General features: G+C 39.4%; 1 protein-coding gene and 1 pseudogene across 1 annotated transcript; both read right to left on the bottom strand.

The window, feature by feature from the left end:
* Window positions 1–1,670: 1,670 nt before the first annotated feature.
* LOC136353687 (uncharacterized) lies at window positions 1,671–3,627 on the bottom strand (annotated as a pseudogene).
* Window positions 3,628–4,944: 1,317 nt separating this feature from the next.
* On the bottom strand, window positions 4,945–10,750 carry LOC107277185 (uncharacterized). Its single transcript, XM_066305002.1, has 8 exons — window positions 10,596–10,750; window positions 10,422–10,496; window positions 9,698–10,198; window positions 9,055–9,396; window positions 7,071–7,162; window positions 6,927–6,973; window positions 5,334–5,613; window positions 4,945–5,152 (listed from the first exon to the last, which is right to left on the bottom strand). The coding sequence occupies exons 1-7, from the start codon at window positions 10,653–10,655 to the stop codon at window positions 5,603–5,605; spliced, it is 1,128 nt and encodes a 375-aa protein (XP_066161099.1). The 5' UTR covers window positions 10,656–10,750; the 3' UTR covers window positions 4,945–5,152; window positions 5,334–5,602.
* Window positions 10,751–17,090: the final 6,340 nt, after the last annotated feature.

Raw genomic sequence — 17,090 nt, 5'->3', positions numbered from 1 at the left:
ACATATATATATATATATATATATATATATATATATATATATATATATATATATATATATATATATTAAATTATTTTATCTACGAATGTAAGAAAAAGTCAATGTACAGAAGACGGTTGAAGCATATATAACCACTTTTGATGTAAGCAATAGAAAAATGTATTTAACACATTTGGCTTTAGCTCCTTCGCATAAAGCCATAAAGCGCAAATGAAAGGGAAGTGGAATTAAACGGGTCAAAATTAAAGATGACCTCCCTAGTTTATAGGATAAAGAGACAAAAATGTGATGGTGCGTTCGAGACAAAAAGAAAGTGTGATGGTTGAGGCATATATAGCCACGTTATTTTAATAGAAAATTGTTTTACACCTTTGGCAAATAGACTACACCTTGGTGCACACGGCCATAAATTGCTCGCTATATATAATGAAATGTTGGTCCAATTGAAAGGCAGATCAGATAATAGGGCTGGGCTTTTTGAGTATAGAATTCCTATGATTTCATCGCTTCCTGCGCAACAAGTAATACTCTGTTTTGAATGAGATCGTGTCCGGTTCTGTTTTCATGATTCACTAGCCACATGGTCGTGCATGGCACGACTTTGGATGTCCGTATAATGATTATGAGACTAATTTGAATTTGATTTTTTTTGTTTTTGCAAAATCATAGGATTTGATACCCTTTTGCTTTTGGTTTCACAACAATGTTTCTTCTACTGTATCTGCTCGAGAAATGAGAATAATTACTCAGCAGTTTGATACATAACGCTTATATCTATTACAGTTCCAGGAGTATTTTTATCAAATAATTACTCAGCAAGATGTATTAACCAATCCATACCCAAAATCATGTCATAACTGCCCAGATTCAAGACTTTAAAATTGGTACAGAAACCCATCCTTGAGTCATCCATTCACAGTTTGGCATTGCTGCAATACATGTCAGAACAGTGCCATTTGCCACCTTCGCCTGAGTTTTTGATGCGAAGGGCGTTCACAATGCGCATAGCTGGCATTCAGCCTCACCCAGCCCTAGCCAACATTCCCCTCCACGTCGGACGCTACCGTGACCAACTGAAGAACGCTGAGCCTAAATGGGACACTCGTTCTTTGTCAGATTTGTCAGGGAATCGCTAGGGATTCGTCTACTCCCGTGTGAGGCAACAACCAGGAGAGGAGGGCCGCTGCCCGTCGTCGTTGCGCAGAACAGCAGGCGTCGGTGAGGAGAGGGGATAGGGATTTGGCGCCGGCGAGCTGAAGTGAAGAAGATCCATCTGGCGAGCCCAGGCTAGATCTCGTCGCCCCGCTACCACTCCACTTGGCGCCCTCGCCGCTGCTCCGCCTGGCTCCATCACCGCTCGGGCCGCCACTGCTCCACCCAGCGCCGTCGCCGCTGCTCTGTCTCCGCTTACTCCGACGCCGTCGCCGTCTCCGCGCGGCTCCATCGCCGCTCCCCCCGCCTCCGTCCCCTCTTGGGCCACCGTTCCGCCCGCCTCCGTTGCCACTTCGGGCGGCGCCGTCGCCGCTCGGGCTGCCGCTCTGCCCGGCACCCTCGCCTCATCGCCCGATATTCTTCGGTGGGGAAAGGGAGAGAGGGGGTCCAGGAAAAAAGTGAAAAGGTGTAACATTGGTAGGACCCACTATAAGCAATTTGCACTTTGGAACATGTAGCTAACATAGTTTTTGGTCTATGTGGAACATGAGGTCCAGCAAAATTGCGTGACGCATTGAGATAGTCTGAGCAACCTGAGAGCTAAGGAAACCAGCTGTACTGCCAGAATCAACAAGGATCAGCACCTCTCTACCTTGAATAAATCCTAACAGACGCATACAGCCCATAGTTTCAGACCCATGCATTGACTGAACTGAAATAGCCATTAAGCCCTGACTGTCAGATCCTTCACATTCTTCAGTAAATTCCTGATCATACAAAATTTCAGAACCCAGGGTGGTAAGTAATTCCTGAACAGCATGCAACTGAACAGTATTAGCATATTTGTGAGTAGGAGACCATTTCTCAGCACAAATATAACATAAACCATGAGCTCTGCGTTGAGCCTTTAGCGCAGAAATCTTATCAGTACCGTTCACCAACTTACCGTTGTCAAGAGTCTTGCGATCTTCCATTCGAGACACACTGCCAGTAGTCACCCCACGATTTGGTGGTAAGGGCAAAGGTAAAGCACCCTTGTAAGCAAGATTTGGTCGAATCTGCAACCCATTGTCAATCTTCTTCGGATTTGAAACTGACACTGCAGAGGATTCCAAAATAACCTCCTCTTGCAAAGAAGCAATTGCCAATGCTGTCTCCAAATCCTTTAGCCGATGCAGAAGAAATGCATTCCTGATCTTCCAACGCAATCCCGCAGTAAAACGATGTGTCAGGTGTCTCATATTCAAAACTAGATCATAGGCTAAGAGTTAATTCATTAACTCATCAAATTTTTTATAGTACTCCCAAACTGAACCCATTTGTTTAATGTTATCCATTTGCCTAATAAGAGTCTGTTGTTGATCTCTATCAAATTTGTTGGACAACGCCACTCAAAAATTTTCCCAAACCGGAAACCTAACATGAGCCTTTGATGATCTTAACCACGATGCTGCCCTGTCCGAAAAATAGATGGTTGCTATCCTAACCCATAATCCAGGAAAAGTGTTGTTCACATCAAAATAGTGCTCACTTCTCATCTTCGAACCTAAAGGATCAGTTCCATCAAACTTAGAAAAATCCTGCTTGGGAACCCTATGATTATACTGACGGCCACCAAATTCCTCACCAATTTCTCCACACCCAAATTCAGATTGCTCGAAATTATTAGAGGATTGGTAGGGAAATCATACTCTTGACCGGAGTCGGGATCAGGGTGGTAACCATCCCCGAAACCCTTCCCCGGTGATCTGTTGCATCGCAGCGGCCATGAGGCCATTTGTCCCCTCCTCCTAGCACAGCCACATGTGGCGTAGGCGGCGTAGGGAGTAGCGGAGCCTTCCTCTCCTCGTCCATCAACGGAACTCGAGTTGGGGAAGGATTCGCCGCAGACGAACTTGAAGCCTTGTTCATGAGCTCCATTTGTTGACGCAGATCGAACACTTCCTCGCGCAGCTCCTACACTGCAGTCTCCACTTGAGGTCACCAATTCGTCATGCCTTGATCCAACTTTGCCACCGCAGCTTGGGTTTCACCTTGCTTGAGATTCAGCACCACCAGTGACTCCTGGATCTCTTCCAAAACCTTGCCGAAGTCGATACTCTGCTTCTCCATCACCTCCACTTTCAACTGCAGCCGTGATGTGTAGCGTGGCCTCTCCAGGATGAAGCTCTGATACCAAATGTACCACGACTAATTCGCGCTAGCGAAGAGAGAAGAAATGGATCTAGGCTTGAGAAAGGAGAACAGAGAGAAGAGAGAAGAAATGGATCTAGGCTTGAGAAAGAAGGAAGAACAGAGATAGAACAGCGAAGAGATTGAATTAGATTTGAGTTGTTCGTAATAATACATCGTTCAATCCTTTCTCTAACCACAGACCAACAGCCTCTACTACTACTTTCTCTAACCATAGACCAACAGCCTCTACTACTACTAGGTCGTGCGCACCCGAGAAGAATTTTCTGGTCGGTCACCCATCCCGAAATTGCTGCAGACCAAGCACGCTTCGCACCCGAGAAGAATTTTCTGGTCGGTCACCCATCCCGAAATTGCTGCACGCACCCGAGAAGAATTTTCTGGTCGGTCACCCATCCCGAAATTGCTGCAGACCAAGCACGCTTCGCACCCGAGAAGAATTTTCTGGTCGGTCACCCATCCCGAAATTGCTGCAGACCAAGCACGCTTAATCTCAGAGTTCTTTCGAGATCGGCTTCCAAAAAAGAAATTGTAACTTGTTGATATGAATATTCTATTAATCCTATTAAGCTCTGGGCCAAGATGTCACACGCCGTGACACAATGGAGGTGGCCAAATTCCTCAACGTTTTAGGTACTACATTTCTTCCATATAATGCGATGATTGCAATACTGTTAAGAAGAGAAACTTTGATGTTGAGCGATTGGAGTCTGAGGCCTCTATGGAGTCAAATTCAATCAGGCATCCCAAAAAATTTCATGTAGGTTAAATGGATATCAAGAGAAATCAATAGGACAGCTGGGAAATTGGCCAACGACGTTAAAGCTCATCAGCTTCCTATTCCTCAAAACATTTCCCATCTTGCTTATCCCAGCAGATATTGTCATACATGCTACTCCCTCCGTCCTATAATATTTGAGATTTTGAGTTTTTGCTTGTACTGTTTGACCACTCGTCTTATTCAAAAAAATTTTAGATTTATTATTTTTTTGACATACTTTATTATCCAAAGTACTTTAAGCACAATTTTTCATTTTTTATATTTGCACAAATCTTTTAAATAAGACGAGTGGTCAAACAGCGCAAGCAAAAACTTAAAATCCCTTATATTATAGGACGGAGGGAGTAGTTGTCTAAAAACATCACTTCAGTTCAAGGAACTGTATGGACAACCATGCACTTTGTTTCTAATTTGGAATGAAGTCTTAGGTCTAAAAGAAAGATAATCTTGAATGTAAATTTGTTCAAAGTCAACGTTGAACCTGGTACCTCATGCGATGGCACGTGTCCAGATATCGCACATCAATAAGGTTCAAGGAGCCGAATACACGACATGGGCCATGAGGTCCTGCCATCTAGTTTAACATCACACATGACATGACACCACAAAAAGGTTTAATTTGGTGGTCACATGATGCATATATTCGGCGACCTTCCTTCTTAGTATTCCCTCTATTTCTAAATATTTAAATATTTAACACAGTTAATTTTTTAAATATATTTAACCATTCGTTTTATTAAAAAAATAACTATTAATTCTTTTCCTATCATTTGATTCATTGTTAAATATACTTATATGTATATATATAATTTTACATATTTTACAAAAATTTTTGAATAAGATAAACGGTCAAACATGTGCTAAAAAGTCAACAATGTCAAATATTTAGAAACGGAGGGAGTATAAGGAAAATTGTCCGCAAAACACACATGCATTCATCACTAACCCTCCCAAATCTCAGAGAAACATGAACCGCATAACAGTTTGCAGAAACATGATTATCAACAGCTACATGCCAATAAGCACCTGCACAAAGAAAAACAACATGACTAATTAAACATAATGAAAGGTGGAGCACGAACAAGTGTGAATTAGAGAATCCCTAAGCCCTACCAAACAACTTGACAGTATAATCTATTATTGAGTTATTATATAGGAGTATATGCTAAACTTCTAACAAAAGAAAAACAAAAAGGTCACAACATACCTTTTCACTCATGCATTCTTTAGCACTTTAGTGAGCATTTTGAATGCAGCAGTACTGTACCTTCTCGATTGAAGGGTACCTGTCAGTTGCTGAATTCCTCCCAAGAAACCTTTATGAGTAGAAATCGAAGACAATTTGCTCATTGAAATATGGACCGCTCCAAAATTTCCCACAGGCACGTCATCTGCTGCATTGCCCGACAAAACTGATCTCCAGCAGGGAAAAAATTTCTTCTCGTGTATGTTGGATCCCATCCTCTAAGTGCTTTTTTACTCACAGCCTGACCCATAATTCAATGAAGATTAGGTGTTGTGAAACCCAAAAACATTAATTTCCAGCTTGATCGACCAGAGAAATAGTATACTTAAGCAACACACAAATTTTTTTCTGGTAACATTTGAGTGAAAAGTTAACAAGTAAATGAAGAAAATAACAGATATATATATACTCCATCCGTTTCATATTATAAGCCATTTGACTTTTTTTCTAGTCAAGTTTGACCAAGTTAATTTATAGAAAAATATATTAGTATTTTCAACAAAAACAAACATATTATCATAATATATTTAATGCTACATTTTATTAAACTAGTTTGGTATTTTAGATGTTGCTACATTTTTCTATAAGCTTGGTCAAACTTGACTAGGAGAAAAGTTAAACGACTTAAGAATATGAAACGGAGGGAGTTGCATCTTTATTTATTACAATTCAACTGCAATGTCACTAATCATACTGAATTCCTTCATTCTAACATCTTATATAGGTTATGATCAAACGTATAAAGAAGCTATCGCAAGACCGCACGCACAGAAAAACACATGATCCATAGCTGATCAATTATTTTCAGAATTGTCGACAGTTCGATAACCTAGGATGATGCACTGCTGAAAAACTGCCGAGCAAGCCTTACCAGGGAAATAGGTGTCAGACATGAGAAACACCATCTACTTTTATAGACATCCCAATTTCAAGATAATGATATGGTACTCTGGCATATACATCCAATAGGATAGCAACTAAGGGCAAAGTACTATATGATACTTGATGTGTTGCCCTAAAAATGCCACATAGAATTGGATGATGAGGCGGAAGAAATAAATGAGGAAAGAAAAAGTGAGCTACCCCTTATGCAAGGGGTAACCTCCACACAAACCCCATGAAAAAGAAAATGAAAGAAAGAGGGAATTGGATAAACAAATAAATTAAAATTATTTGGGATAGTATGCTAGAAATAGTGTAGATGTGGTGTATTATATGCATCACCTTTTATCTTGCATAAATAAAATTAGATGTGATAATTACCCCTCTATAAAACTTGCCCTAACAGCAAACATAATGTGGAACCTAAGGAACTAATCATTATCTGCTGCTCCCTGCATGCTACGGTACAACGTGGTATCCCACGCACTGTTGCAGAATAAATTAACAAGAGACTATGGAAAACTAAAAAAGCGAATATATATAAAAACTCATTGGTAAGACGTTTGTGCAACTGCCTTGGTTGCATCTATATGCCCTAATGTCCATTTAAAAAAACAGTAAGGGCTTGTTCTGAGAAATTCAGACAGAGTTACTTTAATAATAAACACACACCTTTGTGAAATATGTCACAGTAAGACGTCCCGTACATATAAGGAGACCTTCCAAAACAAGTTGAAGAAATAATCAAATAATCAACAAACTAAATATGCATTTGCATACAAAAAATTATGATTTTGAATACAAAAGGAGCAGTACAGTTTTATGTTGTCAATGCATTTTTCCTTAGGGCAAAACCCGAATTCCTTAAGAATAGATGAGACACGTGCAAGAACCTCCGCATGGGACACCTGAATGACATTTAAACCATTCTATCAGATTGAGAAAAAAAAAGGCAAAGATAGAATGCAACATAAAAGTGCCATACATTGTGGGAAAGAAATGACAAAAATAATGGTTTAGAGAAATTATACCAGATGAAATGAAAGGAGACATAACAGTTTGCAAGCACACTTGGTTCAAAAGTATGCATACAAACATATTCAAAATTAACTTATCTATTTGTCTCGGTTTACCTTAACTACATTCAGGATTAGAAACAAGATAGTACAACCAGATGGTTCAAAAGGTACAAAGCATGAACAGTTTTTGTAATTCAAATTGAATTTATAATTATATAAAAAAGTAAAAGCCCATTTTTGGCACTTGAAATTTCATCACAGTCCATTTGTCACCCTGAACTAAGAAACCAAGAAACTGCTTGTTTTTCATGCCAAACATACAAAAGCAGACAAATAACACAGTAAATTGGACAAAATGATAGTGGTTTCTCGCGAACATGAACTTCAATTAGGTAAGTTTCACACATAAGAAGAGTCTGCACTAGGGAAAATCACCACCATCCCAAACAAAACAAATTAAAATAGGTTCAGAGTGTTGTTTGTTCAACTGAAAAATTGAGGATAGAAAGCAAGTGCACCCCGCCCCCCAAAAAAAATGTGTGAGTTAAATCAAAACATCGCGAGGTGGCTCATATATATAGTCAGCGTAAGGCAATAACAAAATCTGCTAGTTGCCACCACGAACCAATAATTAACATGCAACTATTTCACTTTTCCTGTTTTGTGTTGTACACAAGGAGAAATAGCATGCAAGTATTCATGAAACATATGCAAAATTTGCATTGACCACCATCTGCTAATTAATCAGTTACCAAAATATATCAAAAAGTGTGGACATAGTTACACTGTATAAAAGGCTGTGCTGTGCTTACAACTAAAATTATAGAGGCTTGCTGTGTCTCTAATATTTGTTCATTATAAAAAAAAAGTGACATTCGCTATACAATATTTTTTTGTAAATAATGTTAACCAGTTTTTTAGTTAGTTGCAGCAAAAGCATAAACATCAGTTGCATAATATCCAATATAAGTTGGATTGAAATTGAAATGTAATATTACTTCCATATTCTAATAAATCACAAACACAACAAAATCATACGAATGCACAAAAATATTATTACTATTTGAGACCTGGCTTCCTAAATCAACTCCAGGACTCAGATATTAACATGCTGACAGTAATACCCTAAAGTTGTTTTGTCCTCTGGAACCTGGCTTCCCTATGAAGCTCGTTGTTATGAACTAAGTACATAATGCCATAAAGTGGGCCAATTGTAGGGGATCTGCACACTAGTTGTGTGCATGGAGAGAATTTCAGGGGGAGTTACCTGTTAAATACTCAAATAGCATGCCCCAAATAAATATTATCTAATCCCATCACTAATTCAAACCTATCTCAAATCAAGCAGAGGATAGATTAGGAAATTAAGTAATCTAATCTATTTTGAGGATAGCCACTACTACTGGAAATAACCCAATTAGGGTTCATTGGGAAGGCCACATCGCTAACACTAGAGCGTTCCAACTTTTCAGAGCAGCAGAGGCTCTTACATCACAGGCTTCATTGGGAAGCTTGATAAGTCACCCCACTCTAGTGATGGCTTTAACATAATGTTCAATTCACGATAGACAAAACATGACCGACTGTTCACTTAATTGTGGATATGCCACCCGATTCACACCATAGCAGTACAGGTAACGAGTAGCCCAAGAAACCAACAAATCCCTAAAATACCAGGGAATGGAATTTTGGAAGTACCTAGTAAAATACTAATCCTAATATGAAAACTTACAGTGAGGAAGATATCAGATGGCAATGTTAAAAAAAGGAAGTAATGTTACCTCTGAATGTGCTTGAATGTAGTTATCAAGAGCCTCACCAGCTAGCAAAATTATACTAAAAAGCTCGGATTTACAACTCAGAAGTGCTTCCCTTTCCTCCAGCTGCTTCTGCGCCTCTCCAGTATCACCTTTGGCACATCTTAGGGAATTAGCATACTCTTTAAATAAATGGTGCGTGATAATACAAAATCCATCAGGTTTGATCTTGCGAATATGTTTTTGAGCTGCCAGGAGTAAAACTGCGGTCTGTACAAGCTTGCCGTTCTTCATGTAATTCCAGAGCTCATCAACAAGATTATCTGTTTTCTCGGCAAGAAGTCTAATCGTATCCAAGAAAACCTTCTGCACAATAGAAAAGTGACTCTCTGCACTTATATGCAAGCTGGCAGCGGGAAATAACTTCCTATTACATCTAATTGAAGTAAGCATGAACTAGGAGCAATCTCAAAGCGGAACGTACTAAATCTTGTTAACTAGTGGAGCTGCTGATTTCTTGTCTCTATATATGAAATAAGAACATGCATGGCTTTGCACATGTGGGAAATTTTATAAGATGACACATGCATGAGAACTTTTTCTTGTCATGCTACAAAGATATATAGGAGTACTTGAATTAATTTGGAAAGAGATAAGTGAAACAAACCATCTCAGGTAGGCAGAGGAGATGAATGAGCTTGTAGATGTAATCCTCATGATACTGCATTGGAGTCGGAGATAGATTGTCCTCCAGATACTTGTGCATGCAAGCATTTTCAACCGCAACATCAAGCGGTAGTAGTCCCTGAATTCCGGCATCGCTGGCTGTGCGTACATTTGCTGAAGCACCATGGCGGAAGAGCAACTTGGTCATGTCAGCAGAGAACCGTTCAGCAGCTTCATGGAGTGCAAAATATCCATACGGATTCATGCAGTTTGGATTAGCGTGCTTACAACGGAGTTCTGCTGCCTTGCCCTCCAATACAACTTTTGCGCATCGCAAGGCATTATGCCTGACCATGTGGGTTAAGGTTTCTGAGGTGATGGCACACTGATACGTCATGATCGACTCACATTGCACAAACAAGGGGAGGAAGCACCGTACGCTATCCTTTTCCAATACAGTGGTCAAGCGGGGAGTAATATCAAAGAAGGCGTCTCGCCCGATCTAAAAGCAATCAGTATCCAATGTCATCAAAGCAAAAACAATAATAGTGCACTCTCATTGACAAACCATTTTGTTTCAGCGAAAATAACTTTCTTTTTTTTTTATAACAGAAGAGACAACTTAGCTAGGTAAACAAATTAAAATGCTGCAGGATTAGAAAAAATTACTAACATAACAGGATGATTTGGCAACTGAATTCTGCAAATGAAGATTAGAGAAAAACCTGAGGTACTGGGTCCGGGATGATTATATCATTTTTTAACCGCTTGGCGATCCAAGCAGTTTTTAGAGCTATCCACTGGATTTGGAAGAAACAATTAATTATTGTCAACAAGCAGAAGCAGGTACTTAATTAGTGCAGACAGAAACTGAGAGGAAGATCGATCAGCCACCATACCTCGTCGACCTTATCCCAATCAAATACATTGAGAACAAGAAAAGGGCGGGAAGGATCCATGTTATCTATGGTTGCTCCTTCTTCTAATCCTTTGCCATCAATTTCTCCACGGAAAGCATCTGGCAGTTCATATTCTGGAAGTTTCACAATTGATGGTTCGTCTGAAACAAGGAGGAATTATTGATCTCTAGTTACAGTCAAAACAACACTATAATTTTGTATTGTACGTAACAAGTCATACTCCATAATGTAAGACACGCTGATGGTAAACCATGACCATGAAGACAAAATATATGATGTTTAGGCTAGCAATTCCTATGAAAACATGACATTTTGAAATAAAGATGATCATTAAATATTATTATGGTTGGAATATATATATTTTTTATGATGAATCTATCAATATCTGTCTTATATATTGTTAATATGCGTAGTTCTTTATATATCGATTGATGCCTTGATGGATGGTCAAAGCTAAAACAAGAAAAAGGAAAAGAGAGAGAGAGAGAGAATAGTTTGTCCGATAGAAACACAGCAACAAGAGATATTATATTTTGAATCAGAGGGCGCACCCATCGCTGAAATTAAGGTACAACAATCAATCAATCTTATATTGGAAACAGAAGTGTAGAGAGTGAGGAGGTGGTGGCGCGGTAACAACAACTATATTCTAGAATTTATCTTATATATAGCTAGAGAAGCGAAGAAAACAAACAAATCAATCGGGCGCAAGAAAGAAATTAAGCTCAGTTTCAGAACATGAGGAACAGCTAAATTAAGCTCCAGATTTTTTTTAGGGATAAACGGCAGGAGCTCTGCCAATTTCATTATAAGAGAAGAAGACCGCTCTGTCAATTTTATTATAGGAGAAGAAGACCTTCTTCTCCTATTCTTCTTCTCCTATAATGAAATTGGCAGAGCTCCTGCCGTTTATCCCTCGAAAGGAATGATTCGAAAGGAATGATTTCGAAGATGAAACAGAAAATAATTAAATCACACACAAAGTAAATTGGATTGGATTGGATTGGATGGATGTATTACTTAGGGGCGTTCCCTTCAACATGATCGATAGATCGATCGGTCCCTCCTTGAAGAAGTTGATATGATAAAGAAAGCTTGGGCCTTTAATTCGTGAATGATGAATCAGTAGAATAATAATCACCAGATCTCGTCGCCACTCTCCAGGTGTTGAGGGCGTGATCTAGGACCTAAATAATACTGTAGGGGAAAGCGGGCGCAAGCAGGTCGCCCGACGGCGGCAAGGGGATTCGCGTAGCGACCTAGGGATAGGGTTAATTTGATTCAAGCCACTTTATATAATTATCAATACTATTCGTCTATTCGCAACTATGTCAAATACACAAAGAATTGGTTCCATGCCATGCCTTACTCTGCAGACCCGTTTTAACCAGTGTTGTGGATAACGGTTGGTACGGCCGTATATTCGGGCGTTAATACGTTGGCGCCGACCCCTCCGTCACGAATGAGCAAAACGCTGATCATTAATCATTTAAGGACGTATAATCACCGTCATTAGCGATTAATCGGCCGTTTCCGACTAATCAGCCGAATAAACGGGCCAAATCATGTGACAAGGCCAGAAGGCCCTGCCAGCCAGCCCATGATACTGCCCATTAGTTGTGTAACCTAGCAATATATAGCTACAGAACGTCGTTTTAGTGTCCTTATATAGTGTTACATGCTTTTGGTATTTCCTTTATGCATTACGAACCAAACCTATCACTATGTGTTCAGACATATATTTTACTATATGCCGAGTTAATGCCATGTTATCCTTATTTTTATTTAAGAATAGTAGGTATATATATGTAGTTATATGCATTTATCTATCAAAAATAATAAGCTATTATGAGTTATGTACATATATTTGTCCAAAACTTTAAATTTCCGTCAAATTCTGATTATTCGCCCGTACTCCGATTATTCGTTTAGCGGAACCATCTCGGTCCGACATCCGTATTCCGTCATCCACAACACTGGTTTTAACACATTTACTTTGTATACTGTGTTTTTGTATGATCAAAATTGCCCATATCCTATCTTCTTCCCCAGCTATATAACCTCTCCTTCTTCTTCCCAACCGATGAGGATTGTGCGAGGATGATGGAGCGGGGGCTTGAGGGCCAGTGAGGACGGGGCGGGTGGTTTCCTCTTCTCACTCTTTCAACACCGGCGACCCATTCCCGTGAGGAATCGGCGAATTCATGTGTCTCCATCGGTTGAGGAGTGCCCAAGCTGCTCCTGGCCTCACAGGCATCATGGAAGAGCAGATGGACAACAGGGAAGGGGATACCATGGCTGCCTCACTCTCTCGCCACCCTAAACCCTAAACCCTATATTAAGGTTTAGTTTCGCTACTTTGCCGTATAATCTCGTGATCGGTTAGATCACCGGTTTGCTCGCTACGAAGCCCCAATTTATCATTTGTATTCCATTCCTATCTGCAGTTCAGATTGCTTTCATCTTGTTTTTGCTTGTTTCTTCGATTTATTTGCAGAAATAAGATTGATCTGCACCGGCAAGATCAACAACCCACGGAGGGATATATCGATCGTTAAGTTGCAACACAACAACATCTAGTACAATTGTAGTCAGGTCATCAACGTTTCTCCCATATCGTAGTTATTATCAACTCACCGAAAGATCAGGCCAAACAACAGCCTTGTCTCGAGTGGAACTCAGGGTTCATCAAGTGGTACCAGAGCTTTCGTTACTCAGTGAGTTTTATATACCCATAACCAGAAAATTGCCGGACAAAAAAAATTGTATCCTCTACCTAGCCATATTGTGCCATTGCATTGTTCTTTTTAGTTTTTGCTTTGTTAAGTTTTTGTTGCATCGTCACGTCGATTTGCTGGTTTGTTTAGAGTTTTAAGTTCTAGTCACGTTTACTACCACTGTCGTCACCATCACCGTATCTTTGTCATCGGGACAAAAAAAGAAATCGGCTTGCTGCCACGGTTCTATTTTTGTTGATTCTAGAAGTTTCTATCGGTCAGTTTTAGAGTTACATCTAGGTTTTGCTCGAGTTTGTGGTTTGCCGTGCTTGTGACCTGCGCGAGAGGAGGGATCTGGAATCGGTTTTTTTGGAAGTATGCAAGATTGATCAGAAAAGAAACAGTAGATTGGATTGATTGAAAAATCAATTTCCTTTTTTTCTCACACCAAATCCCAATTCCTTGGTGGTGCCGTATCCTTCCATTGCCCACCCACCACCACCGCTACAGGTCGAGTCCGACTCCCAGCTCTCCTCTCCGTTTTCAATCCACCATGACTTCCCAGTTCCCATACAGTTTGTTGAAAATTTTTGGAGTGTCGGATTAGAGATCTGTTTGCAAAAACGGAACTTTCGTGACAAGAGCATTCCATTTTTTATAATTTTAATTTTGGGTTTGGACTTTGACACTTGAGTTCCTGTAATTTTTATATTTACATTTGAGTCCCTATAATCTTGCATCCAGGTCCTTGAGTCGATTTTGTTAAAAAAATCAAAAAAAGGAGAGAAAGAAGGCAGAAAGGTGCATAAAAAAAAGAAAAGCCGCACCAAAAAAAGAAAAGAAAGAAAGAAAAGGAAAAAATGAAAGAAAGAAGGAAAAGAAAAAAATCAGTTGTATCTTTGAGTTCGCTTTCATATATCAGAGTGTGCTTGAGTTATTTCTATTGTTATCTTGTGGTATCGTTTGTGTCTAAGCTCCTATCTCTAGTATGTTCTAGCCTAGGACCAGCACTGTACTTGACTTTGAACGATTATTCAACTTTGCATTCTGATTTGAGCATTTTCTATTCCTTTGCTACATACTTAAGCCTACCCAGAGCTCTACAGACTTGATTGAAGCCGTACAACAAGTGTTTGTCAAGGCATCGATACATCCAACCTCTATTTGGGTGCTTGGTTGAGTCGATGTATGTCACAATTCCGCTTGTATTGGTAAGAACTTGTAAGAGCTCGGTGAAAGCTTTGAGTGTGTGTGATATTTGAGCTACCACTACCTAGTTGTTAATAGGAACGTACATATTTTTGTGTATGTTTCTTGTTTTCTACTAACAATGGCAGGGATATGCAAGACCATTATAGATCACCTAGCTCGACATCGACATCTTCGTCGAGACATGAAGAGTGATCAACATGATTCTAATGAGGTACGTGATGACGTTCTAACTAAGATCAAATTTGCACTACCTTATTTCAAAGGAAATTATGATCCTCATGCTTACATTTATTGGGAGCTAGCGGTTGGCAGAGAATTTAAAAAGCATGGTTTAGCTGAGAAACAAAAGGTTATGTGTGCCTCAAGTGTTTTAATTAATCAAGCTTCTAATGATTGGAAATATCTTTGTAGGCATAACAAAATACCACAATCTTGGAAAGAGCTGAAACAATATATGAGAGATGTTTATGTTCCCATGTATTATGCTGATATTCTGCTCAACAAACTACAATGTTTAAAACAAGATAACAGAACCGTTACTTCATACTATCATGATATGCATGCTTGTTCATTACGTTGTGGTTTAGATGACAGAATTGAGGTTTTTACGTGGGCTTAACAAAGAAATTCGGGACATGCTTGCTTATCAAAGATATAGATCTCTTTCTTATTTGTTACAACTTGCTTGCAATGCTGAAAGTAAAATAGAGTAGGACATGAAAATGAAACACGCTATGTTTTTGCCTCCTATTACTAACTATTTGTAGGAAATGCATAATCACGGAAAAGATGAGAGAAACATGAATGAGCCGCCAATCCCATTGTTCACAATCCAAATCGAGGCACCTCCATCATCTGAACAAATCATCAAAGGTAAACTAAATGGTGCTGAAACTAATCAAGGTGAGTATGTTGTTAATGAATTGAATCTGTCCACTTTTTATGCTATAGTAGAGCAACCATTAGTGGAACCAACTGCTGAGACTCCTTTGTCACAAGTTGGTTTGTTTGTTGTTCCTTGTGATAAAGATGAGTTGAGTGATAATGATTCACATATATCCATACCACAACTAGTGAATGAACATGCTATTCCTACTGTTAATTCTTACTGTGCGGATTTTATGCATGTTATTCACATTGCTATTGAAATAGAGGAACGTGAATTGCTATCTTCTTTAAATACTTTAGGCTATGTTCAGTTTGATGATTTTTTTTGAGCTCGATAATTTGAAGGAAAAATTATTTGCTAAGTCTGATTTGCCATGTCCAACCAATATTATTTTTCATATTGGCGAATATAGTGATAGATGAAAATACTTGGTGCATAGAGTTTACATATGTTTGGATATAGAACCTCCTGTAGATGTGGATAAAACTTGTAAGCTAGAGAGACATGTTATTTCTAATCATATTACTTCGAGTTTCTCTCGTATTGGTTGCATGAAACATGTTATTTTAAATAGACGACGCGATGAGCACCATATGGACAAACCGAGAACGGTTTTCCGTGAAGAAGGGGATGATGATGTGACAACGGCTACTACGGATACAAGCGTTGCTCACATCATGGATGAACAAGATGATATCAAGATCAAGTCTTACAAGTGCTGGAACCCGATTTGGCCACCTGCTACACTGCTGACTTGAAACAGCCGCCGAATCTGCATACGACCTCCATTTTTGACCCGTGAGTACTTGATGGAAATCTCTCGGAGTCCACTTTCCAACGGATCTAGTCTCATCACCAAATTCCATCCTAGTCATCTGCAGATGAAGAAACAAGGTGCTGCGTCACCTGTCACGGGCCTTTGGGCTTGTAACTTTGTTTGGGACCCCGGCCCATGTTTGGGCCATGTGGGGTGCGCCCCAACCCGGTGGAGCACGACCCCTAGGTCATCCTCCCACCTCCTTAAATAGATAGGTTTCCCTTCAGAGTTTCTTGGATTTTGTTTATATTAAAGTTTAGTTTCACTACTTTGCCGTGTAATCCCATGATCGGTTAGATCGCCGGTTTGCTTATTACGAAACCCCAACTTATCATTTGTATTCCATTCCTATCTACAGTTCAGATTGCTTTTATCTTGTTCTTGCTTGTTTCTTCGATTTGCTTGCAGGAATAAGGTTGATCTGCACCGGTAATATCAACAACCCATGGAGGGGTGTATCGATCGCTAAGGTGCAACACAACAATGTCTAGTACGGTTGTAGTCGAGTCATCAACGTTTCTCCTAAATCGTAGTTATCATCAACTCACCGAAAGATTGAGCCAAACAACAGCCTTGAGTACCTTGAGTGGAACTTAGGGTTTATCAATTAGGGGCTGTTAACGGTCCTTAAGTTTTGAATTTGACTGTCAATTCCCGCATAAAAGAAAATAAAAATGAAATATCGAACATAATGATAAGGTTTATTACTTACCATTTTCATGAGTATGATGGAATATTTGTATGCAAGTAATTATGGATAAAAGCACACTCGCGATAAAAATGAGTATTCGTGACTCTGGTATTTACTTTTTTTAAAAAAAAATGAGTATTTGTGACTC

The sequence above is a fragment of the Oryza sativa genome, chromosome 10, assembly GCF_034140825.1.
Source record: "Oryza sativa Japonica Group chromosome 10, ASM3414082v1".
Taxonomy (NCBI): domain Eukaryota; kingdom Viridiplantae; phylum Streptophyta; class Magnoliopsida; order Poales; family Poaceae; genus Oryza; species Oryza sativa.
The sequence above is the reverse complement of the archived record's forward strand: the minus strand, read 5'-3'. Positions and strand labels throughout refer to the sequence as shown.

Excerpts from the sequence above, each read along its gene's own strand:
- LOC107277185 (XM_066305002.1), bottom strand. The coding sequence starts at position 10,655 with ATGGATCCTTCCCGCCCTTTTCTTGTTCTCAATGTATTTGATTGGGAT. Across the intron at positions 10,497-10,595 it reads ATTGGGATAAGGTCGACGAG|TGGATAGCTCTAAAAACTGC; the intron begins GTATGGTGGCTG and ends TTCCAAATCCAG. Across the intron at positions 7,163-9,054 it reads ACATTCAAGCACATTCAGAG|GTGTCCCATGCGGAGGTTCT; the intron begins GTAACATTACTT and ends AATGTCATTCAG.